General features: G+C 33.7%; 1 protein-coding gene across 6 annotated transcripts in view; it reads left to right on the forward strand.

Moving 5' to 3' along the window:
- GLS (glutaminase) overlaps positions 1-25,640 on the forward strand; it is an 85,011-nt gene that overhangs the window by 40,119 nt on the left and 19,252 nt on the right. For 4 of the 6 annotated variants that reach the window (XM_019974147.2, XM_070769455.1, XM_070769466.1 and 1 more), the window contains 5 exons: positions 1,852-1,918; positions 2,471-2,521; positions 5,046-5,222; positions 11,072-11,203; positions 12,121-12,213. In XM_019974147.2, coding sequence (XP_019829706.2) covers positions 1,852-1,918; positions 2,471-2,521; positions 5,046-5,222; positions 11,072-11,203; positions 12,121-12,213 — 520 coding nt within the window. Of the gene's footprint in view, positions 1-1,851; positions 1,919-2,470; positions 2,522-5,045; positions 5,223-11,071; positions 11,204-12,120; positions 12,214-13,172; positions 16,059-25,640 lie in introns of those variants that run through there. The other 2 variants (XM_019974149.2, XM_019974151.2) reach the window with 2 other exon arrangements.

Below are 25,640 nucleotides of genomic sequence, written 5' to 3' on the forward strand. Positions count from 1 at the left end.
TACATAGAGTGTCTTCCAAATCATTTCTGTATTCCTGTTATGTAGTGGATAGTAAGTACCTGATACAATGTTTGATGCACAGAACTATGTGTTAGGCACTGTGATCATTCCTTAATATAGTTAGTTGCCAAGTATGGCAAGTTGACAGGTTTATTTCCAAGAACTTTGTCATATCCAGCATTGTTTTTCTGACCATGGAAATATTCAGATATGCAGTTAGAAGGAGCTCTCCACCCCTGATCAGTAAAAAGAATGTCGTATACAGTTGCTCTTTAAGCAGCAGCCTTCTGAACTCTTTGAGGTTGAGCTCTCAAATGTACCATAGATAACTGTGGTACTTCCCAAACTGCTCTTTTCTCTAGGGATCCCCATGTCAGTTGATATTGTCATCCTTTCTGTAGACTGTGCTAGAAATCTAGGATTTGTATCAGACTTTACCCTGTTTTCCCTCTTCCCATTAGGTTGGAAGATTGCCCAAGTGCTTTTATATTTGATCGTACCTCTCCTTCCATTCCTGTCATCACTGCCTAGTTAAGACCTCTTGTAGCTCTCATTAACACTAGTCTCCTAATAAATCATTCATCCTTTCTTTTTCTCCTTTCCCAAACTGATGGCAGAATTATCCTTCTAAAATGTAGACCTGATAAGGTAACTTGAAAGCGTTCAAGCTTTCATTTTGTAGGCAATCAGGAGCCATTGCACTTTTTTAGCATTTATCAGTCTTGATATTAAAAGATGCTTACGCCTTGGAAGGAAAGTTATGACCAACCTAGACAGCATATTCAAAAGCAGAGACATTACTTTGTCAACAAAGGTCCGTCTAGTCAAGGCTATGGTTTTTCCAGTGGTCATGTATGGATGTGAGAGTTGGACTATAAAGAAAGCTGAGCACTGAAGAATTGATGCTTTTGAACTGTGGTATTGGAGAACACTCTTTGAGAATCCCTTGGACTGCAAGGAAATCCAACCAGTCCATCCTAAAGGAGATCAGTAAAGCTGAACCTCCAATACTTTGGCCACCTCATGCGAAGAGTTGACTCATTGGAAAAGAGTCTGATGCTGGGAGGGATTGGAGGCAGGAGGAGAAGGGGATGACAGAGGATGAGATGGTTGGATGGCATCACTGACTCAATGGACATGGGTTTGGGTGGACTCTAGGAGTTGGTGATGGACAGGGAGGCCTGGCGTGCTACTGTTCATGGGGTTGCAAAGAGTCAGACACGACTGAGCAGCTGAACTGAACTGAATCTTGATAATTTGGTTTTAGTCTCCTTTGTTGGTTTGGTATTTTTCCACTCTTTTCCATGAAACTGTTTCCCAGACACATCAGAATATTTGCATCCTTCAATGAAGTCTTGTCTTTTATAACTTTGTTCATACTGTATTATTTGCCACTGCCCAGACTCCCCAGAAATTTGTTAATCCAGCAAATGCTGTTAGGCCCATTTCATGTGTCTTAGTTAAATTTCCATAGATTCCCTCAGTTGAAACTGACTACTGTTCTTTTAGGGAAGCCAGAAGATACTAAGGGTAAATTTTAATAATTGAATATTTGGTAATTTAAAAATTAGCTTCTTAAGTCACAAAATATGAAGACTAGAAAGGGCCTAGTTCATTTCAGTTCTTTTACAGCTGGGAAAATTAATGCAGAAAGAATTATTACTTAAATGACATGCCCAAGGCTACATAGCTGACCTGTTGACAGAACCGGGACTAGAACCCAGCAGCCTTGACTCTTTCTAAGGGTCAGTGTTCTTTATACTGCACTTTGCTATTCAGATTAACCTACAGAACAATCATGCTTTTACAGAGGGTATATAAATAGAGCAAATGTGTTTTTTTTTCTTCTAGGTTTCAGTCTGAAAGAGAAAGTGGAGATCGAAATTTTGCAATAGGATATTACTTAAAGGAAAAAAAGGTTTTTGAATTTTGCTTCTTTTTCAGATTATTCCTTCATTTAATAAAATATAGAGAGATATATACTAAAAACAATAGCTTTTAAATAACTACCTATAACTAACATGCAGAAGTTTTTGCAAAACACTCTTCAATTAATACTATCAAAGTATTAATATTATTCAAGCAGGTTGTATTTGGTAGCATTCAAATATTTGCCTAGTTACATAAATGCAGATTTTGCATAAGGATTGGTCTATTTTTCAAAAGTATAACCCTTGACTATTGTCGGTTATACTTGATTTTTAAATTTTAAGTGTCTGGTCCAGTAATTTGGTTCATGAATAATGAATCAATTTATTATTGTCAGTTAAACTAGTATCTTGAAATATATATGTGATATTACTTTGATTTATTCTTCATTATTTCGTGTTTGCACTCTTTTATAGATTGTGTCCTATTTTGTTCTCAGAGTGAAATGTGTGTATATTTTAAATTTAATCTCCATGTATCTTCTTTGTGTGCATTTTTTTCCTGTGTGCCTGTGTTTTCAATTGCCCATTTATTTTTTCAGTGTTTCCCAGAAGGCACAGACATGGTTGGTATATTGGACTTCTATTTCCAGGTAACTTACTTTAACTGTATGAACTATGTATATAAATGGATATGTATATACCCACTATGTATATATGTATATAACTGTGTATATATGTATATAATGTGTCACATTTTTTCGAATAGAAATGCCTCTGAAATCTTGGCTCTAGGCCAAGAGAAAGTCATTTCCCATTAACTTTAGGGGAAAAGTCCTTGTTAAATGCAGTCTTATGCCTGTAATATCTTAGAATGTAACAGGGAAATGTGTTTTTCTATAAAAACATTATATCTAAGGAGTATGAAAACTAATGTACAGCTCCAGCAATTGCTTCTCTTTATTATAAACTAAGCACTGTTTTCTTAGTTTTAAATTTTTCTTTGAAAGAGTTACTTGTTTATTTATCAAAAAGTTCACATTCAGCATTCTAAAGTGGCATATTCTGTTTGTTTAGTTCATTTCTACAGTGTCACATAGTGGATTTTCTAATAAGTTAAAGTAGCTTTCCATATTCATGGTGGAGAAGACCATTTACGTATCTTCTGTGGTATAGAATTGAAGTTAAGATAGTCATCCTTAGAAGAAGAAATCCTTTTCCTCCTGTCATGTTTTCAGTTCATTCTTACAGATTTAATACCATTGGTGCTTCTATACTTGATCTTAGCCAAGAAGTGATCCATTGGTGCTTCTAATGAGTTTGTAGTGTACTTAGTAGCTACATAGTAACTAATTATTGTTAATTTCTGTGTCACCTAACATTTGCCTGGCTTTACTTTTTAAGCTTCTTTAATTTTAACCTTTTAGTAATCTTAAAAAACAAGTAAGGAAAGTTGATAATGAAGTAGATCTTGATAGAAATCCAAGTCTCGCTTGTCACCTGCTCAGTGTGAAGAACTATGACTTGGGAATCCAGACTGTCAACAGAAAATCAAAATCTAACCTGGCCACTTTTTAGCCATGTGACTTGGTTTCAGCTGCTGAACCCTGGCTTCATTATCTGTGGCATAAGCTTGATCTAATTTCCTGCATTACATGGATGAGTTTGTAAGATGTATATGAAGCTTCTTTGTGGCTATAACATGTTATATTAAGTTCAGTGTCATATTTATCCAATGGCCCTTATTTTTTCCCTAGCCTGTATGGATTTCTTCCATATGTTAAAGTTTCTTTTCCTTTGGTACACATATTTGACTGTTATAGCTTAGGTACTAGTAATCTACTGTGAAATTTCATGCTTAAGGGCAGAAATCAGGAGACAGCCATGGAAAATTTAATTGCTCTTTTGGAGAAGGACTGCATCTAACTGAACATCTGTCAGGGTACCAGGAGAGTACTCTTAAATTGGGTTTTGTTGAATTGGAAGTATCACCTTATGACAAACAAAATTTCCATTAATACTAATTATAAATTAGGAATTGGTCATTGAGTTCAAATATTTTTTTTTTTAGAAAGCTTTTCATAATTAAATCACCTTTACTATACGTCTTTGCTGTGTGGGTCTGTGTTATAGGTAGATTCAGTAGTTTTGGAGAAATAGAGAAGGGGTTTTAATATAATGAGGCAAAAGTAAAAACCAGTCAAAAAGTGGCCCCTAATCAGTTCTCTGATTCATTGCAGTTAATTAGTTTCCCTTATTGCTATTTCCAAACCCTTTTGTGCCTCTGATAGATCTTGAATTATGAGTAAAGAATATTGTAAGTTGAGAACTCAGTCTTTTCTTCTTCCTATCTTCTCTTTCTCTTCCACTTTCACCTCAGTTTTGGTTGCTGTTAATGAAATTAAAGCAGCATTTATTAATTGTTTTAGTTTTATGGGTAAATTTGGATTTGGTTTGGTAAACTATTTCCATTATTTTGATTGTATTGGAATGCAAAAATTTTACCCTACAGTGTGCTTGGACTTTGCTTTTTTAATTCATTATACCATATCCAGGAATCATAGTCAATATCAAATAGCTATTTGAATGTTAATAAGCAGTGTAAAAGCAACAAATTTGGTTTAGGCACACAGAGCATTCAGGCTAGAACTTAGATTTTTTCCTGTAGTCCTTTGTGTGTTGCCATATAAGGATACTGAGCTTTATTATAGGCAAGATGTCAGATATTTTTTTCCTTAAAGTAGCAATTTTTCATGTAGATGCTAAGTATCATAATACCTATGTATGTTGCTTTATTTTAAAAATAGGTCATCCCTCTTTTTTCCCTGTTGAGTTAAAAATAATTATGTTTATATATCCTACAGAAAGCATTAATATTTAAGCAAGCTTGAATATCACACATGAGGCAATTTACAGTTCTTAGTGCTAAAGGTCTAGCTCTTCCTATCCTAGCTCTGCCATTGAAAGACTGAATTAACTGGTGAATTAGGAGAAACGTTAAAGGGGCTGGGACATTGTTCAAATTTAAATCTTTGTGTAATGACATCAGATTATCCCTTTGGAAAAAAGATTTCAGATCTCTATGAAATACTAGATAAAATCGATTGTCTTAGAGGTCAACTGTACTAAAATAATGTGAGTCTAAATTTTTAGAATTTAATTTTTTCTTCCTTTTAGCTGTGCTCCATCGAAGTAACTTGTGAGTCAGCTAGTGTGATGGCAGCAACACTGGCTAATGGTGGCTTCTGCCCAATCACTGGTGAAAGAGTACTGAGTCCTGAAGCAGTTCGAAATACACTCAGTTTGATGCATTCCTGTGGCATGTATGATTTCTCAGGGCAGTTTGCTTTCCATGTAAGTAATTGTTTGATCTTAATTTCTCTGGCAGGAAACTAGTCTGGACTAGCTTCTTTTTAAGATGCAGTTTGAACTTTGCCTCTGGAGCTGTCCATTAATTTTTGAGAGAGAGGCTTGTTCTCAAGGTTAATTTGTTACGGAATTAGTAAGAAATAGAGTTAAGCAGTCTATGACATGTTCTTAAGAACTTGAAGTTTAATCTATAGGTCCTTTTCACTTTTATTTTAAGGCATTTCACTGTAGAAGCTTAGTACAGACTTTACTTTTAGTTACTAGTATTTAATATTGTGTGATTAGGTACCTCAGGAATTCTTTAAGTTCAGAAAGAGTGCATGCATAACTGTGGTGTTCAGCATCTTTGTTTACAACCATAGCTGTTTTAAAGGATTTAAAGTGTATTCAAGTTAAAACTTAAAAATACATTCCTTTGAGCTCTGTTGTGCATTTGCCACTTGTGAAATGTTAGAGACTTCTCTTATTTCATTCTATATCAAGTTGTAATGCCCTAAAATTTTATTTTGAAAATGTTAAACATAGAAAAATTGGTGCATTATCATATGATACCACTTTTGTATAGAATCTTAAAAAAAAAAAGATACAAATGAAATTGTATACAGAATAGAGAAACAGCCGCACAGACACAAGGACCTGTTTACTGTATAGTACAGAGAACTATACTCAATATTTTATAATAACATATAGGGGAAAAGAATCAGAAATATATACACACAGACACATACAGTAAGTCCCTTACATATGAACAAGTTCTGTTCCAAGAGCAAATTTGTGAGTGCAACAGAGATAGTGTAGGTACCCAAGTAACACATTTGGCTATATAGTACTGTACTATAATAGGTTTATAATATTTCTCATACAAATAATACATAAAAAACAGTAAAACATTTTTAATCTTACAGCACAATACTTTAAAGTGTAGTAGTACAGTACAACAGCTGGCATAAAGGGGCTGGCGTAGAGTGAACAGGCAAGAAGAGTTACTGATTGGAGGGGTGGGGAAATGGTAGAGCTGAAAGATCACTGGCAGTAGGAGATAGAGGGCAGACTATGGTTTCACTCAAGTTTGACGTTGGTGACACTGGTTCTGCCTCCTTGCTGGAATCAAATGCACATTCACGTCTTGGAAAGCTTGCAACTTGAAGGTTTGTATGTAGGGGCCTTACTATATGTATATCTTAAACAATTTGTTGTATACCTGAAACTAACACAACATTATAAATTAACTGTTCTTTAATAAAAAATAAATGTACCTGGCATTCAACTTCAGTAATTATCATGAGCAGTCTTATTTCATCTTTTATTACACCTACTTCCCCTACCTTTTATAGTTAAGTATGTAATTCTAAATGATAAGGACTCTAAAAAGTCCACAGCAACATTATCACCTATAAAAACCTAAAAAGGATTTTGACCTTTAATATCATCAAGATATTTAGTCAATAATAGAAAAGAATATGAGAAAGAATATGTATATTTATAATTGAATCACTTCGCTGTACAGCAGAAAATAACAACATTGTAAATCAACTGTACTAAAAGTTTAGTCAATGTTCAGATTATCTGGATGATCTTAAAAATCATTATTCCATAGTTTATTTCACTTGAATGCAAATAAGGGCTATCCATACATTGTAATTGTTGTGTCTCTATTATTTTTTTAAAAAATCTATACTCTCCCCTTTAACCTACCTCTGTTTTCTTATTTTTAAATGAAAAAAAAAACTGGATCATTTTTCATGTAGTTTGTCAGAGTATTGGAGGGGTGGGGAAATGGTAGAACAACTCTCCCATTGTTCCTGGTATTTGCTGTAAATTAGTAGGTTCTCTTCAGGTAATTATTTTGTTTTGCTACTTTTGTGCAAGATTACTTCTAGTAAGAGGTCCGAATTGTTAATAAACCATTAGTAAAACACTGTCCTGATGACAGTAATTTTGTCTTTTATCACCGTTGGTGTCAAATTTTACATAATGTAAACTTAAATGTTTTGAAGAGGATTAATTTAAATGAGTACCATCTTATCTCTATTCTTTAGAATTTCTCTGCCAGTATACCACAGAGAATCATCTTGGAAGAGATAATTTCTCCTTGTTTTTGTAACTGTCTTTTCATTTACTAGATTACAAACGTATTGGTAAATATTAGGTTGGTACAAATGTAATTGTGGTTTTGGGCCCTGAATTTTAAATCATTATAATTAGGCTCAAACACATCTTTATTAATCAAAGTAGGAACCATTACAATCAACACATTTTTTGCCAATGAAAAATAAATTTATTCCTGTAGTGTAAAAATCCATGCTTTGGGATTTGATAAACATTTGGAGAGCATTTTCTGCTTCCTGCTGGTTGTGGAAGTGTTTTCCCTGCAAAAAGTTAATGAGATGCTTGAAGAAGTGGTAGTCTTATTGGCGAGGGTCAGGTGAATATGGCAGATGAGGCGAGATTTCGTAACCCATTTCGTTCAAATTTGAAGGCTTGGTTGTACAACATACTGTCAGGCATTGTCATAGAGGAGAATTGGGCCCTTTCTGTTGACCAATGCTGGCTGCAGGCATTGCAGTTTTCAGTGCTTCTCAGCCATTTACTGAGTATACTTCTCAGTTATATTGATTTCACCAGGGTTCAGAAAGTTGTAATGGATCAGACCTGCACGAGACCACCAAACAGTGACCATGACCTTTTTGTGGTGCAAGGTTGGCTTTGGGAAGTGTTTTGGAGCTTCTTCTCAGTCCAACTACTGAGCTGGTTGTCGCAAGTTGTTATATACAATCCACTTTTCGTTTCATGTCAAAATCCGATCAATAAATGATTCACTGTTGTTGCATAGAATGAGAAGATGACACTTCAAAGATTTTTTTGATTTTTGATCAGTTCATGAGGCACCCACTTAAGAAACTTTTTTCACCTTTCCAATTTGCTTCAAATGCCGAATTCCATAGAATGGTCAATGTTGAGTTCTTGGGCAACTTCTCGTGTAGCTATGAGGATCAGCTTTGATGATTGCTCTCAGTTCAGTTGTGTCCGACTCTTTGCGACCCCATAGACTGCAGCATGCCATGCCTTCCTGTCCATCATGAACTCGCAAAGTTTACCCAAACTCATGTCCATTGAGTTGGTAATGCCATCCAACCATCTCATCCTCTGTCGTCCCCTTCTGTTCCCGCCTTCAATCTTTCCCAGCACCAGGGTCTTTTCAAATGAGTCAGCTCTTTGCATCAGGTGGCTGAAGTATTGGAGTTTCAGCTTCAACATCAGTCCTTCCAGTGAACACTCGGGACTGATTTCCTTTAGGATGGACTAGTTAGATCTCCTTGCAGTCCAAGGGACTCTCAAGAGTCTTCTCCAAAACACAGTTCAAAAGCATCAATTCTTCAACACTCAGCTTTCCTTATAGTCCAACTGTCACATTCCATACATGACTACTGGAAAAACCATAGCCTTGACCGACAGACCTTTGTTGGCAAAGTAATGTCTCTGCTTTTTAGTATGCTGTCTAGATTGCTCATAACTTTTCTTCCAAGGAGTAAGCATCTTTTAATTTCATGGCTGCAGTCACCACCTGCAGTGATTTCGGAGCCCCCAAAAATAAATTTCCACTGTTTGCCCATCTATTTGCCATGAAGTGATGGGACCGGATGTCATGAACTTAGTTTTCTGAATGTTGAGCTTTAAACCAACTTTTTCACTCTCCTCTTTCACTTTCATCAAAAGGCTCTCTAGTTCTTCACTTTCTGCCATAAGGGTGGTGTCATCTTCATATCTGAGGTTATTGATATTTCTCCCAGAAATCTTGATTCCAGCTTATGCTTCATCCAACCCAGCGTTTCTCGTGATGTACTCTACATATAAGTTAAATAAGCAGGTTGACAATATACAGCCTTGACGTACTCCTTTTCCTGTTTGGAATTGAGAGAGATTTAAGGAACTAGATCTGATAGAGTGCCTGATGAACTATGGATGGAGGTTCTTGACATTATATAGGAGACAGGGATCAAGACCATCCCCGAGAAAAAGAAATGCAAAAAAGCAAAATGGCTGTCTGAGGAGGCCTTATAAATAGCTGTGAAAAGAAAAGAAGCGAAAAGCAAAGGAGAAAAGGAAAGATATACACATTTGAATGCAGAGTTCCAAAGAATAGCAAGGAGAGAGAGGTAAGAAAGCCTTCCTCAGTGATCAGTACAAAGGAAAACAATAGAATGGGAAAGAGTAGAGATCTCTTCAAGAAAATTAGAGATACCAAAGGAACATTTCATGCAAAGATGGGCTCAATAAAGAGCAGAAATGGTATGGACCTAACAGGAGAAGAAGATATTAAGAAGAGGTGGCGAGAAAAGACAGAAGAACTGTACAAAAAAGATCTTCACGACCCAGATAATTATGATGGTGTGATCACTGACCTAGAGCCAGACATCCTGGAATGCAAAGTCAAGTTGGCCTTAGGAAGCATCACTTCCAACAAAGCTAATAGAGGTGATGGAATTCTAGTCAAGCTATTTCAAATCCTAAAAGAAGATGCTATGAAAGTGCTGCTCTCAATATGCCAACAAATCTGGAAAACTCAGCAGTAGCCACAGGACTGGAAAAGGGCTGTTTTCATTCTAATCCCTAAGAAAGGCAATGCCAAAGAATGCTCAAAGTACCACACAGTTGCACTCATCTCACGCTTGTAAAGTAATGCTGAAAATTCTCCACGCCAGGCTTCAATAGTACGTGAACTGTGAACTTGCAGATGTTCAAGCTGGTTTTAGAAAAGGCAGAGGAACCAGAGATCAAATTGCCAACATCAGCTGGATCATCGAAAAAGCAAGAAAGTTCCTAGAAAAACATCTACTTCTGCTTTATTGACTATGCCAAAGCCTTTGACTGTGTGGATCACAATAAACTGTGGAAAATTCTGAAAGAGATGGGAATACCAGACCACCTGACCTGCCTCTTGAGAAATCTGTATACAGGTCAGCAAGCACCAGTTAGAACTGGACATGGAACAACAGACTGGTTCCAAATAGGAAAAGGAGTAAGTCAAGGCTGTATATTGTCATCCTACTCTCAGTTGGTCATTGTCTATTTTTGATGGCCAACTACTGTGCTCCTTATCCTCAAGGCTCTCATCTCCTTTGCAGAACTGCCTAAACCACCACTGTGATATACGTTCATTAGCAGTTCCTGGGCCAAATGTGTTGTTAGTGTTGTGTGTTGTCTCCATTGATTTACAACCCATTTTGAACTCGGATAAGAAAATCACTGAAATTTGCTTTTTGTCTAACATGATTTCTTCCCCAGTCTAAAATAAACAGCAAGTAATAAGTCACTGGGGCTTCCCCAGTGATTCAGTGGTAAAGAATTTGCCTGCCATACAGGAGCCACAGGAAATGTGTGTGTTCGATACCTGGGTTGGGAAGATCCCTTGGAAGAGTGCATGGCAATCCACTCCCAATATTCCTGCCTGAAGAATTCCATGTACAGAGGAGCCTGGTGGTTCCTGCAGTCCCTGGGGTTGCAAAGAGTCGGACATGACTGAAATGACTTGGCACACATGCATGCTATAAGTCATTAACAAAAAGAAAAAAACATAAAGCAAGAAATGTGCATTAAAATGATGTACAGCATTACCACACTTAAGAGTGTGTTCCAATATCAAATGGCAGAGTTCAGCAATGCAAAACTGCAATTACTTTTGCACCAATCTAATACTTACCTATGTTTTAATGTTGGAATGCTACTATATGAAAACACACTGTAATATTTTAACCAGTTCCCTTATTGTTGGATATAACTTTTCTTATTTTAAAATGTTAACATAAGTGTCTATTTTTTCAAACTATTTTCAGGTTGGTCTTCCTGCAAAATCTGGAGTTGCTGGAGGCATTCTTTTAGTTGTCCCCAATGTCATGGGCATGATGTGCTGGTCTCCTCCTCTGGACAAGATGGGCAACAGTGTTAAGGGAATTCACTTCTGTCATGTAAGCATATTTTCTTAATGAAAATAATGATCATATAAGTTGAGCCATCTGGTGGTTCTACTTTATTACTCATTTTCATAGTTTGACTGTTTGCATTCTCACTGCCAGTCTGTCAGTTACTCAATAGCCATGTTAGTGTTTGCAAAGGAGCTTTAAATTGCCTCTACCAGACAGCTCCCATATAATCATCCTCACAAATTACAGATTTGTTTGATGCTTAAGTTTTAATTTCATGGTTGTAATTAGTTTTCAGTTTCTAAAAGATCAGCAAAAGACATTAAACTTGGAGAAGTCATTTAAACCTCACCATAAGTGAAAGATTGAGTCTTTTTTTTTTTTTTTTTTAAGGAAATAAGTACTGCAATTTAAAATTACTACTACTGTTAACTAGTTCAGTATCTTTATCTTCTGGTTTTATTTACATTTACTAATTCCTAGAGTCTGCACTGAGTATTGTAATTTTTTCTGCAGATCTTCCCTTTTAAAATACCAGTTGATTTTTCAGTTTTTTTAATATTTTACAAAAACTAGAGAATGACATTGGATTCCTTATAGATTAAAATACATTGTAACCATAGTAGTTCTTTACATTTTTGTGGTGCTATAGTTACTTGATAGAATAATTACTTCATGTGGCCTATTATTATAATGCCCATTTTACAGAAAATGAAAGTTACACATTTTGAGTGCCTGAGCCTTAAGATTATGGTAGTAAATTTTCAAATACCTGTAGTCCATGTCTTCTCGTTTTGACTTCGGTCTTCTTGATACATTATGCAGCTTTATTAACATGCAGTGGTACTTTCTTTGAGATAGTAGTTAAGTTGAACAGTATTAGTGAAATTTGTTAAAATATGGAAAAACAATAGCCATTGACTAAGCCATTTTCTTATAATACCTGTTTTGTTTAATTACAGGATCTTGTTTCTCTGTGTAATTTCCATAACTATGATAATTTGAGACACTTTGCTAAAAAACTTGATCCTCGAAGAGAAGGTGGTGATCAGAGGGTAAGCAAAATTCTTATTTAGGTTATTATGTAACTTTTTTTGAGAGAGAAAATGAGGTTCACCAGTTTAAATAAAACTTACTTTAATTGTTAGTGGCCTCATATTTTCACTAATAACAAATGAGTAATGTTGAATTGTTGATGTTATCATCCTGGACATACATACTATATATTACTGTTTTATTTAAATTGAAACTGGTTAGCCTAGGAGCAGAGTTTCCTCCCCATTTTTCTGCTGTTTTAGCAGTATTTTTAAGAATTGACTCTGTTAAAAGGAAACATATTGGAAAGTGCTGCATGCTATAAAGAGAAAACCTATTTTTGCTCTTAATATTTGTCAGTTATAGTCTCAAAGTGAAGTTTATCTTTATGTGGATGGATATATAAGTGGAAAGGGGTTATAGTATTAGTGATAGACCTTATAGAGCTTCATAGTAAGTTTTATATGTCACTATAGATGAAGTGTTTTTCTACAGAAAGTGTTTAATGCAGTGTTCTGACACTGTTATTTTAAAGTGATATTTGTTTTTTATCAGTGTGTTTGACTTCATATTTTTGCACATATATACTCCTTTTTAAAGGAGTCAGGACTTAATTTCAGGAACAAGATTTTGTTTTTGTCTTTATTGTTGTTTACTGCATTAAGGGACTTGTTTTGAATTTAAATTCCTTTGTATCCCAAGTGGAAATGTTTAGAATAAAATTACCTAACTAGACTTGAAGCTAATATGTGCGAAGCACTTATAAGTAGAAAAAAATTTTAACACATATTAAGTAAATTTTCCTATCATTAGTTTCAAAGTGACTTTTAATAATACATGAGAATTATGCAAAGTTGACAAAAATAGAAACTTCCGTGGGCGTCAACATGAGTAACATGGAGCAAAACATCAAATGGTGGTGGGTGAAAATGCTAACAGATTTTAATAACATTCATCATTGAAAAATACCATTTTATAGCTTGGACCTTTCTTCACTCAAGTGCACTAATAAATTATGTATGTTGCTTGAACAACTAGCATTCCTTTGGACCATTGGACTATGAAAGTCTCCAACAAGAACTTGCTTTAAAAGAGACAGTATGGAAAAAAGTGTCACCTGAGTCAAATGAGGACATCTCTACAACTGTAGTATATAGAATGGAAAGTCTGGGAGAGAAAAGCTAAAGAAATGGGTTCTAGTTTCAGAATGTTCTTCATTTAACCTTTGAAACATCTTTAGTTTTTTTTGCATACTATATTTATTGAGTTTTTTGTGCTTTCAACCTTGGGTGCTGGAGCCATAAAGCTTTTTTTTTTTTTTAAGTCTTTGTGTAAAGTTAATAGATTAAAGAGTGGATTTGTCAGTCTTTTAAAAAGTATAAATAAAGCAGATTTACTTTTTTTTTTAATGAAAAATTTCTTTAAATTTTTTCTTGGTTTAATTAAAATTTTAATTATATGTAGTCAAATAATCCCATTTTAAAATAATAACAGAAATTTGTAATTTCTTGATTCTGAAACCCACACATTGAACTCATAAATTTCATCACATTTTTTTATTTTCCAGTTTTAAAATTGACATGGTGTCTCCAGTAGCAATATGAAGTATTTCTGTGCTAAATACAAAAATAAAAAGCCATAATTATGATTTCCAAATTATTTAATATAGCAGCAGATAGATTTGCTTTACTTTTTTTTTTTGGCTTTAAATTTTTTTAAATTTATTTAAAATTTTATCAAACACTTTAAAATATCTTTGCTTTTTCACTTTCAACTCCTTTGTTCTGTCAGAATTGTTATGTACAGGAGTGTCTTATGTTACTAAAGCATTCCAGCCAAAGAATTTCTGATGTAAGATAATGACATGTTTCACTGTTAAAAACCTATAATGGTTACTCAGAAGGAGCAGCAGTGACTGCCTTCCAAGTGAAATGTTTACCTGAACAGTTTTATTTTCATATTACCCACGTAACTTTTTCTGTGTTATATTTAAGTGTGAATGGTGAATTTTGGTTTTTAGCTTTTAATAATTATAATAATTTCACAAATGCTAATGAACTTTGCAATAAATTATAATTACATCTCATAAAGCTTGTTTTATTTGAAAGTAGTTAGGAAATGAATTCAGTATGAAGATAGTAAGTATGCTACTAAAATGCCTGTTAGATTTTAATCCTTTTGTTCAGTTATAATAATGCAATATTGAGAATCAAAACTTGTTTTTAAGAGGACTATAGGTTCAACACAGCCTAAATTTGAGATAATTCACAATGTTTAAAGTCTGTCTTGACAAAGTAATTGTAAAGTTTTGTAGGATCCTATTCATACTTCTTCCTTCCTCCATATACCTCTCTGTTTCTCCCCACAGTTCCCAAGAGCTTCAAGATTTTGGAGGGACAGGGATGGAGTCAGAAGGAGAACTTGATAGTTTCTTAGTGTCATGGCATACATGGTGGTGTAGGGTAAAGTCTAAAATAGTAATTACAGTGTAGCAAAAAAGTATTTTCCTAGATGGTTTAGATGCAAGTGCAAACACAGATGTAGAAAGTCTTGATTATATGAGTTTGGGAACTATGATATTAGGAAAAGAAGTTCTCTTCCAAACTTGTTTAAAAGCCTTTTGGCTCAACTGAAGTATTAAACATATTTAAAAAATAGTTATCCAGTACGTTTTAGAGGATATTAGCCAAGGATTTTATGGCTAATTGTTCCTCTGATGTGCAGATGCATATCCTAACTGGATGTTTCTGGTTTGGCCATTTACATGAGAGTGGTGTGTCTGTTCTCTCCATACATTTATACCTTAACTCTGCTATACCTTTGAACAGTGATTCGTATTAATTCACAGAGCTATTTGTGGTTTGGGGACTGAATGTCTTTAATTGGTAGTTTCCCAAAAAAAGGCTCCCCTCTCCCACGCTCTAATTGTTACATTTTACTGTTTCATTTGGAGGTGGGTTTTACTTTATAAAATGAAAATTTCATGTTTCATATTGTATCCACGTTTGTACAGATTTCAAAATGATGTTAATTTGTGTCATTTACTATGTTGATAAGGCTTAAATACACACCAGTGGAGAAGGGTTTTCTAAGCTACTCATCCTGTTAAAGATGAGCATCCAGAAGTTTTTGTAGGAAGGTACAAATGGAAGAAGAAAGATACTGTGAATAGGTCCTCAAACTTTACTTTAAAAAAAAAAAAAGAGGAAAATCTTTGCCAGATTTAAAAACATTATTTTGATTCTTTCAGTATTTTAAATACCTTTTCAAATAAAGTTATTGAAAAGTACCCAGTATTGTTGAATTTAATGTTTTATGCCATTACTGATTCTTGATATTCAAGCATTTTGAAGTTAGCATATTTGTTTTTCTTTTTTTTTCCATCATTAACATTTCATTTGAAATGCATATCCTTTCTGAAATATTTTATTTTTAGCATAAATGTTGTGCATTTTATCTTAGTGTTTGGATTAATCCATTTGTGTTATTTAGCTTTCTTTTATTTGCTTTGTATATTAATGTACCTTTTATTTTCCAGTATGCCTACTTTTTGTATTGTACAATAAATTTATTTTAAGCTGATTTTATTGTTTTTTTTTAATAAAAGCAACTCCAGCATTTTAAGTATAACAAATGGAATTTTAACTTTAAAAGTCATGCTTTATGAAGATATAATTAAAATGCTTTATAATTTTAGTTAATTCTGAGACTTCTGTGAAGAGAAACTATAGAAATACTCAAAGGCTTCATTTGATTCTCTTTTTTTTTTAATGTAGTATAGTGTTGGTGGGTTTTTTCTTACTTTCGGGGAGGATGTTTTTCAATTGGTTGTATTAGAAGTATTGAATAAAGACTTTTTTCCTAATTTTTTTTTTTTTGTTGTTTTTCCACTTAATGACTTAGGGAAAAAAGCTCTCCTCCATTTACAGATTCTGTTTTCTGAGCAAGAACATCACTGATTCACTGTGTAATTGTTGCTTTATCAGTTGTCCAGAATAGGAGAAATGTTGCTAAAATCAAACAGAGTATTATTGCGTTAGAATAGAATTGTAAGCCTCAGTAGAATTTATGTTGAGTAGAAAAACTGTAAAACTGAAATTCACCTTAACTACTTTTTAAGAAATGTAATTGTCAGAAGGAACTTAGTATAGTTCTACAGCATGGTCCAAATTATAATGTATGTGCATTGTAGGTCAAATAACCGTACTTTAAGTTTTTGTTTGAAGAAATTTTCCATTCATGTCTAGAGAAACATCCCAAATATATTGGTGACGTTTTTAAAACTGTTTGAAGGGAAAATACTGTTGTTTATAGAAATTTCTATTTATCTGTGGCATTTTTTTCCATAATGTTCGTTTGGGACTAGTAAATAGGGAGTTCCAGTGTCATGATATATTCAGTTTGTAAGTTTGTGATCACTAGCTTTTAAAGATACATTTGGGGTTGTTTTGTTGTTGTTTTTAGTCCCTTTGAAACAGGTAACTCAGAGAGCTTGGTCTGAAAGTGCAGTTTCATAGGCATGCATGTGTGTGGAAAGAACCACTGAATATATACTGATATTGTCAGTCTGTATCATGATAATTTATATACATGTATGTGTACGTGTATATAATAGATGTCTATATATTTATGTCTTTATCCATCCATTCATATTCTGAAAACCAGTACCAGTTGTTTCTACACAGTATGTCCTGTATAAATGGTTCATTGATCTAGGTTTTGTTGTAGAAGAACTTTGAATTTTTGCTGACCCAGAACTTATAAAATATAGCATGTTTTACTTGTTTCAGTTTACCTTTAAAGATATGTGGTTTCTGTTTTGCTCCCATTCACTATTAGCACTGTTAAGAGAGGAAAATAATGATATTGGAGAACTCCACAAAAGGGAAAGCAAGAACATCAGATTTCCTGTGGAAGCTGACTTTAGTTTCCAAAATTATTATATGGAAGGATTGTATACAACTTAAATAATGGACTTCTTAGTTACAACAGTTTACTCTATGGAATAACTTTATTCCAAAACTTGTGCACATTTTTTAATTTTTTAATGAATAACATGCTTTCTATTCAGTTCTTCCTTTACCATTTTATATTAAGTGTAATATTTAATTAAAACCAGATGAATTGGAGGTGGGACTTGTTATGATTCATCGTGGCCCATCCCTCAGATTTTTACTCAGATTTTTTCAGAGTAGACTTTTGTCCATTCACTGTCATGTAGTTCAAAGCCAAAATTATGCATGAACATAGATTCAAGTATATCAAGTTCAACCACTTTTATTTTAAATTGTAACACAGTTACATTTGCTTTCTACACTGTTTAGAAATGGAAGGAATTCAATCCCTTTTTCCCTCTCTCTGCCCTAGTTGTAGTTTATTAATGTGAATAGCATACAGTGCACATTGAAGAAGTTTAGGAATATACTGAACTACCCTGCTGGCTCAGATGGTTAAAGAATCCACCTGCAATGTGGGAAGCCTGGGTTTGATCCCTGGGTTGGGAAGATTCCCTGGAGAAGAGAAGGGCAGGAATTAACACTGTCTTAGTCTGGAATTCTTAATTCTTAAAAATACTGTAAATCTAGGACAGAATTATCCAGTATAAAACAGAGCTCGCAAAACTTGATTTTTTTTAGAGTCCTTAAATAGTAATAGAAAAGGTACTTACTTAAAAAAAACATTAAATAGACTGATGTAAGTCTTTATTTAATGAATTGATTCTCTTCCTGTAGTCTAAAAATGTTCCTTTCTAAATTTATGTTTTATGAGCATATGAAAGGAAGTTTAAGGTTGATTAGTTTACCTTATTGTAGATTGTTATCCTAGTAATTTTAATAAGTTGTAGCTATGGAGATTTTTAAGATATGTAAAAGATGTAAAACCAGTGTTGATCAAAACTTTTATAATGGTTTCCTAATCCATTTATCTTTAATTAAAATGAATAGACTACTAATTAGCACTTGGCACATTGCATTTTTGGTATTTTGGGCATAATACACAAAACACTTCTTGTTGGGAACTGTTACATTTGGTTACATTAAAAAAAAAATGAACAAGTAATGATCCTTGATTCCAAGTACTTTGATGAACTTGTAAGCAGTCCAGCATGGAGGCTCAAAGGAAAGAGTAACAAAATGACAAATTCTGGCAGTTGATCTCATAATGTTGGTATTATTATTAGACTTTAAACTTTAAATTTCATCTACTAATTTGGAAGTATTTTAGTTACAATCTCAGTGGTAAAGAACAATTTTGGTATACTTAAGTCAAATTTTAATATCTGAGGATCTTATTTTTCTGGACATAGTATTATCAAAAAATAATGATTTTTATTTCATCAAGTAAAACCTTGCTAAAATATTTTCAGTCCTAATGTCTCAGCTGGTTGAAATTACCTGTTTGGAAGGCTTAGCTTTTAAAAGGGAAAATTCTTACCTGAAACAGTTTTAAATTTCTATTTATTATATTTCTGGAGATTTTTTATACAGTGAAAATCTCTCCTGCCTAACAATTCTACTTGAAACTCTTAGTTATAATTTTAATTCATATCCTATAAATAGCTGAAGAATTTCTTTTATTTTTAAAATACAGTTCAGCTGTTCTAGGTCTTTGTTCTTTAATTTACTGTAGTTTTGTAATTTATTAGAATCACATGGTTGAGCTGGAAAGGAATCTTGAAGGTTATCTACCACAAATTCCCATTCCTCCCAACCCGCTTTTCCAGGTAGCACCTTACTTTCTCAATTAGCACATTTACTCCCCCCACCTTCTTTGATAGGGTTGGTTTATTTTATGTATTTTGGGACAGCCTTTTATTTGTTGGTTATTTTTATCTTGTGTGTGTGTGCACGCACATGCACACTAAATCACTTCAGTCGTGTCTGACTCTTTGTGACCCTGTGGACTGTAGCCCACCAGGCTCCTCTTTTCATGGAATTCTCCAGGTATAATTGGCAGTACTGGTTAATATGATTGTAAGTTATTTGGCAAACTAATCATCCCATCATTGTTTATTAAAACTAATTGTATTTTTCTAATATATAGTTATATGCCACATTTATAAAGACTAATAAAGCTAGAAATGTATGTCACAAGTATACAGTAGTTCTACAAATAAATCATGACCCCAGAATCTTTGAAAGAAACTAAAAGGGTAACAGAAATGTGACTCTAAAAATAAATATTGCACCCTTGGCTTTTTAAAATAAATTGCTTTGAGATTAGGCTAAATATATAAGTAAAAAAGATTTTCAAGTACCGAAAAGGTTATTGGAGTTCCAAAAATATGTTTTCTGGAAAATTTTTTTTTTCCAGTTAGATTTTCCCAGCACATACTGTGCAAAATACCTAGCTAGTTCCATTGTTTCTGCTTTAGATATTTGGTTCTTTTGAGTGGCTTCAGAAAAAGGCTCCGTAGTTACCTGTTACTTTATTGTGTGTATTATCCTCAGTATCAGTATACTTTATAGTTCTGGGATTTTTTTTTTTTTTTTATGAAGGAGATATATATTGCTGTCCTTGAAATGCATTAATTTTTTAAAGAGTTGATTTAAATGTTAAAACTTTATTATTATTCTTTAAAAAAAAATCTACTGTTTCTTCTCAAAATTTAAACTTGTCTAGGAAACTCTTCTCCCCCCAAGTTTGTATAAGTGAGACCCTGAACTTTTAAGAAACTGACTCATTCAGTATAAGCTTGCTTGTATTGAATGCTTGCTTTCGCGTTTTATCTATTAAATTAGAATGATGCTGAAATACTAGCATTAGTTACGCAGATATAACTATTCATGTTTGGGTATTCCATTGTAAGATCCAAATTAAAATCATGATTTTCAGTCTCTTGTTAAACTTATCCTTAGCTTCAAATGACGAGTTTTAATTGTTTTGTGTGTGCCTTTCATAAATCATCCATAAGGATCACTACAATTCGTCCTTTGAGGGGATAACATAAAACTTAAGTCTTTTATCCATTAAGGGGGATTAATGATGGATAGAATTATATCACTTATTAATTTAATTACATCCAAGGTCTGTTTTGTTTTTTCTTGTAGTCTTTCAAAATTAAAGAATCCTAATTGAAAAACTCAAAATCTGTTCATCTTGAGTATTGTTTCTTTTTCATCTTTTCCTAACAATAACTCATTTTGGGCTTAAAATGAAATAACTTTAAAAATTATATCAGAGTTGCTCATAAAATGGGCTTTTGTTTTTAGACCTTCATATTGCTGGTAGGTTAATTTCCAAATCGTTACATGTTGTTAACATTTGTCACTCTACTTTTATTTTCTTTAAAATGTTATTTTTTTTAATTCACAATTGATAAAGTATAAACTTATCAATATGATGTAACTTGTTGGTAATTTATTTTACAATTGACTTTGAATACATGCATCTGTGGATCCAGGACTGTGTAGAAGATTTATAATTTACAGAAATGAACTAAATAATATTTTCTGCTTTGAATTGAAATGAATACATGTTACAGTTTCTGCAGAATGGAACTTTATTGACATCCTTTGAAGTTGTAGGACAAATGATTTTGTTAAAATTCTTTTCACTAATACCATTAACCCACTTAATCATACCAATAAAATATTTCTGCCTAATGTTTCCTCTTTTTACCTGAAGGAGAAACTTCAGAGAACAGTTTTCATGAGGCAGGAAGTAGAGCTTAACTTTCTATTACCTGTTTTTGAAGTGTTTCTACTAAAGCATGCTATTACAATAGTCATTGTGTGACATTTTTTATTTTTCACCTAAAGGAGAAACAAGGGAGAAAAAACTAATTGCAGTGTTTTTAGCCAAGTAATAAAAACTGAAGAAGCTTTCATTTTTGTCTCTGTTGTGCAATTTTATTTTGTATCCACTGTATATATCTGCCACAGAACCATCACTGTTATTTATTTTGTATCCCTTACATGTTGGACTTTGTACTGTAATGATCTGCTTGCTTTCATGTTAGTATAGATTTACTGTGTGTGTAGGGCCTTTTGGATGTAGAGCTGCTATTGTTTGCATACTGTGTTTTGTAGTTTTTGCTATGCAAAAGTTCTTACTGCCATTGTGAGGCTTAGAATTTTGTGTTAGTTAAGAATTTGGAATCTTCTGCAGAAGTTTTTGATAATTGAAACTTTTGGTTTACCTAGCATTTTTTTCACTTAAAAAACATCAGTGAGTGCTGGGCAGTTAGTTGGGCATACAATTTAAATGGGTAGCCTGATGTGATATCCTATGGGCATGAATTTTGAGTCTTGATTTGCTTTTCTTTTCGTATTTACACACACACTGTTCAGGCAGTATGTTAGGTGTTAGAGATGCTGCTGTAAGAGGCAAGGTTCTTCTCCCTATGATGATCACAATCTGTAGAAGCAGGGAGGGTGCCTCCATTCTATAACTCTAGGATTGACAGTGTGGAGTTTTCTGTGCTATATATGAGGAAGCACATTAAACATCACTGGCATCTGAATATCCTTGAGCCCTCAAACAAACTTCTAGAACATTTCAGATTTTCAATTTTATCCATTGTAAGTTTGGCTCATGTACAAAGAAAAAAATAGCCAACATTTTGATGTCACTGTCAGCTTTTTTTCAATAAGTAATGATTATAGATGTTGACTTGTCTATAAATAATGCCAAATGAGTTTGACATACAATTTTAAGGCTCAAGTCTAATGTAGGTAAAGGAGATTTTTGTGTATTGACTCAGTCTACCACTTATTTTCTAGTATTCTTTAAAAATCTCAAATATTTTCAATTTGATCAGTTAATAAAATTCACCCTTCAAATCCTGACATCCATTTAAAAATACAATTATCTGTTAACCCACTCCTACCAAATAGATGACTAAATGTAAGCATAAGAGTCTAAACATGAATTTTTTTAAAGTTCACTTTAAAACCATCTCATTAAGCTTCTTGTTGACTCTGTATGTTCAGCAGAATATGTCACTAGGAGAAAGGACTGGTTTTGACTATGAAGTAATTACCTTTGTTCCTTCTGATCAGAAAACTCTGCAATAGCTATCTTCATTAAGTTGCTGGCTACAATGCACAAAAGCGAACAGGTTTTACAGGACTTGGGGCCAAATCTAGTGACCATGTTGTAATTAATTTTGCCCTAGACAGCTGCTTTTGTAGAGATGCAATGAAAAGGGAGAAAGGCGGGTACTACCAGAGAAGTTTGAAAGTGTTTTACAAATAACATACAAAATCGGTGCAGAAATTTATTCTTTTGTTCATTTGCCTTCATGCAGTAATTATGGAGCAGCCACTACAAGCCAGGAATTGTTTTGTCTTCTGGGCAAGATCACAAGACACAATCTTATAGACCATATACACCAGGAGTTAGTATAGCAAAAAACAGGCTAGATAAGTAATTGCATAAGGTAATTTCAAATACTGTTGTATCTACAAAAAAGAACATATGTCACTGTTCTGTCTTAATAATTTGAAAATCTCAAACTTTGTTAAGCAAGCACTCCCCCAAAAAGCTAAATAACTTCAGTCTGTTTCATTACATTGTTAATTGTTTAATGAAGTAAAAACCTGACTCACCTGGATATCTGGGAGTTAATGACCACCTGGACTACTTATTCATAGACAGCTTTTATTTTTTTAGAATGTTAAAAACAAATTTTTAAGTACAGTAAGCAATAAAGAACTTCTTCAAGAAGTGATACTGTGATAATAGCCCATTTGCAATATTTCTACCTAATTCTGATAGACTCATTTTCTGTTCTAGAAGTTGGTTTGGGGTCTCAAACACAGTGCTTTAAAATTTTGTGTCATATTTTTGAAAAAACATAACCAGATGTATATACAGTTGATCTTTAACAACACAGGGATAAGGGGCCCTGATCTCCCATGCTGTTGAAAATCCACATACAGCTTTACAGTAGACCTTCTGTGCCCTTGGTTCTGCATCCATGGATTCAACCAACTGGCAGATTCTATAATACTATATGTAGTATGTATTTATTGGGGGGGGGGGGACATACAAATGTTGACCCACACAGTTCAGACTTGTGTTCAAGGGTCAACTGTGTTCACCCATTTCCCCCACCCTCCGCCCCCCACCTCTTGGAACCACCAATCTGTCCTCTGTATCTATGAGCTTGTTTTTAGGTTCCAAATATGAGAAAGATCATAGTATTTGCCTTTCTGTGCCTTACTTCATGTAGTATAAAGCCCTTGAAGTCCATCTGTGTTGTCTTAAATAGCAGGGTTTCCTTCTTTTTTATGTTTCTATACTACTGTGTGTATACGTGTGTGTGTCACAATTTTATATCCACTCATCCATTGACAGGACTGTGTTTCTGTGTTGACTATTGTAAATAATGCTGCAGTGAATGTGGGGGTGCATATATCTTTTCAAGTCAGCACATTTTCTTCAGTAAATACCCAGAAATGGAATTGCTGGATCATACGGTAGTTCTGTTTTTAATTTTTTGAATGACATCCATGCTGTGCCATAGTGGCTGTGCCAGTTTACATTACTACCAACAATGCCCAAGGATTCCTTTTTCTCTGTATCCTCACCTACTTCTGTTTCTGTATTTTTTTGATAATACCCTATCAGGTGGGATATTTCATTGTGGTTTGATTTGCATTTCCCTGATCATAATGCAGAACATGTTCTCATGTACCTCTTGGCCATCTGAATGTCTTTGGGAAAATGTCTTTTTAGATCTCATTTTTTAGTTGGACTTTTTTAATGTACTGTTGAGTTGTATGAATTATTTACATAGTTTGGATATTAGCCCCTTATCACACATGGTTTACAAATATTTTCTCCTATTAAGTAGTTTGTTTTTCATTTTGTTGATGGTCTCCTTTGCTGTGCAGAAGGTTTTTCGTTGGAGGTAGTCTGTTTATTTTTGCTTTTGGTGTCGGATTCAAAAAGATTATTGCCAAGACCCATGTGAAGAAGCTTACTGCTTGTTTTATTCTGGGAGTTTTATGATTTGGGGTTTTAGTTTCAAGTTTTTAATCCACGTTGAGTTCGTTTTTGGGTATGGTATGTGATAGTGGTCTTCTTTTATTCCTTTGCATGTAGCTGTCCGGTTTCCCTAACACCATTTATTGAAGAGACTGTCCTTTATTGTGTATTTTTTTGCTCCTTTGTTATAAATTAATTGACTATATCTGTGTGGGTTTATATCTGGGTTCTATTCTAATCCATTGATCTCTGTATATGTTTTTATGCCAATACCAACCTGTTTTAATTAATATAGTTTTTAATATGGTTTGGCATCAGGGACTTTCTCAAGATTGCCCTGAATATTTTGGATCTTTGTGGTTCTGTGCAAATTTTAGAGGTGGTTTTTTTCGGTTTCTGTGAAAAATACCATTGGAATTTTGATAGGAATTGCATTAAATCTGTATATTACTTTGAGAAGTGTGGATGTTTTAACAGTATTTTAGTCCTTGAACATGAAATATTTATCTGTTTTTGTTGTCTTCAGTTTCTTTCATTAATCTTGTAGTTTTCAATGTATAGGTCTTTCATCTCCTTGGTTTAATTTATTCCTAGGTGTTTCATTCCTTTCAATGTAATTGCAAATGAGATTGTTTTCTTAATTTCTCTCTTTTGATAGTTTGTTATTAGTGTATAGAAATGCAACAGACTTTTGTGTATTGATTTTGTATCCTACAACTTCACTGAATTTGTTAGTTCTAGCAGTTTTCTGATGGAGCTTTTAGGGTTTTCTATGTATAATATGTCTTCTGCAGATAGTAACAGTTTTACTCTTTTCTTTCCAGTTTGGATTTCTTATCTTTTTCTTCTCTGTTTGCTTTGTCTAGAACTTCCAGTACAATATTGAATTAAAAATAGTGAAAGTGCACATCTTTATTTTCTTTATGATCTTAGAAGAAAAGCTTCCAACTTTTCACTATTAAGTATGGTGTTAACTGTGGACTTGTCATATATGCTCTTTATTATGTTGAGGTACATACATTCCCCACTTTGTTGAGAGGTTTTTTTTTTTTTAAATCATAAATGGATGTTGAATTGTGTCAAATGCTTTTTCTGCATCTATTGAGATGACCATATGATTTTTATCCTTTATTTTGTTAATCTAGTGTAACACATTGACTGATTTGTGCATATTGACCCATCCTTGCACCCCTGCAGTAAATCCCACGTGATCACAGTGTATGACCCTCTTAGTGATTGCTAAATTTGCTTTGCTAATATTTTGTTGAGGATTTTTGCATCTGTAATCATCAAGGATACTGATGTGTCATTTTCTTTTTTTGTGATGTCTTTTGTCGGATTTTGGTATTGCGGTGATGATAACCTTGTAAAATGAGTTTGGAAGAGTTCCCTCCTCTTCCAGATGCAAAAGATGCACTTTCAGTCCTTTTGTTTGCCTTGTCTAAATGTCTGTTAGCTAAACTCAATTTATTAAAACTTTTATAAATCCTGATTTTTCACAGAGATCAAA

Source organism: Bos indicus, chromosome 2 (genome assembly GCF_029378745.1).
Source record: "Bos indicus isolate NIAB-ARS_2022 breed Sahiwal x Tharparkar chromosome 2, NIAB-ARS_B.indTharparkar_mat_pri_1.0, whole genome shotgun sequence".
Taxonomy (NCBI): Eukaryota; Metazoa; Chordata; class Mammalia; order Artiodactyla; family Bovidae; genus Bos; species Bos indicus.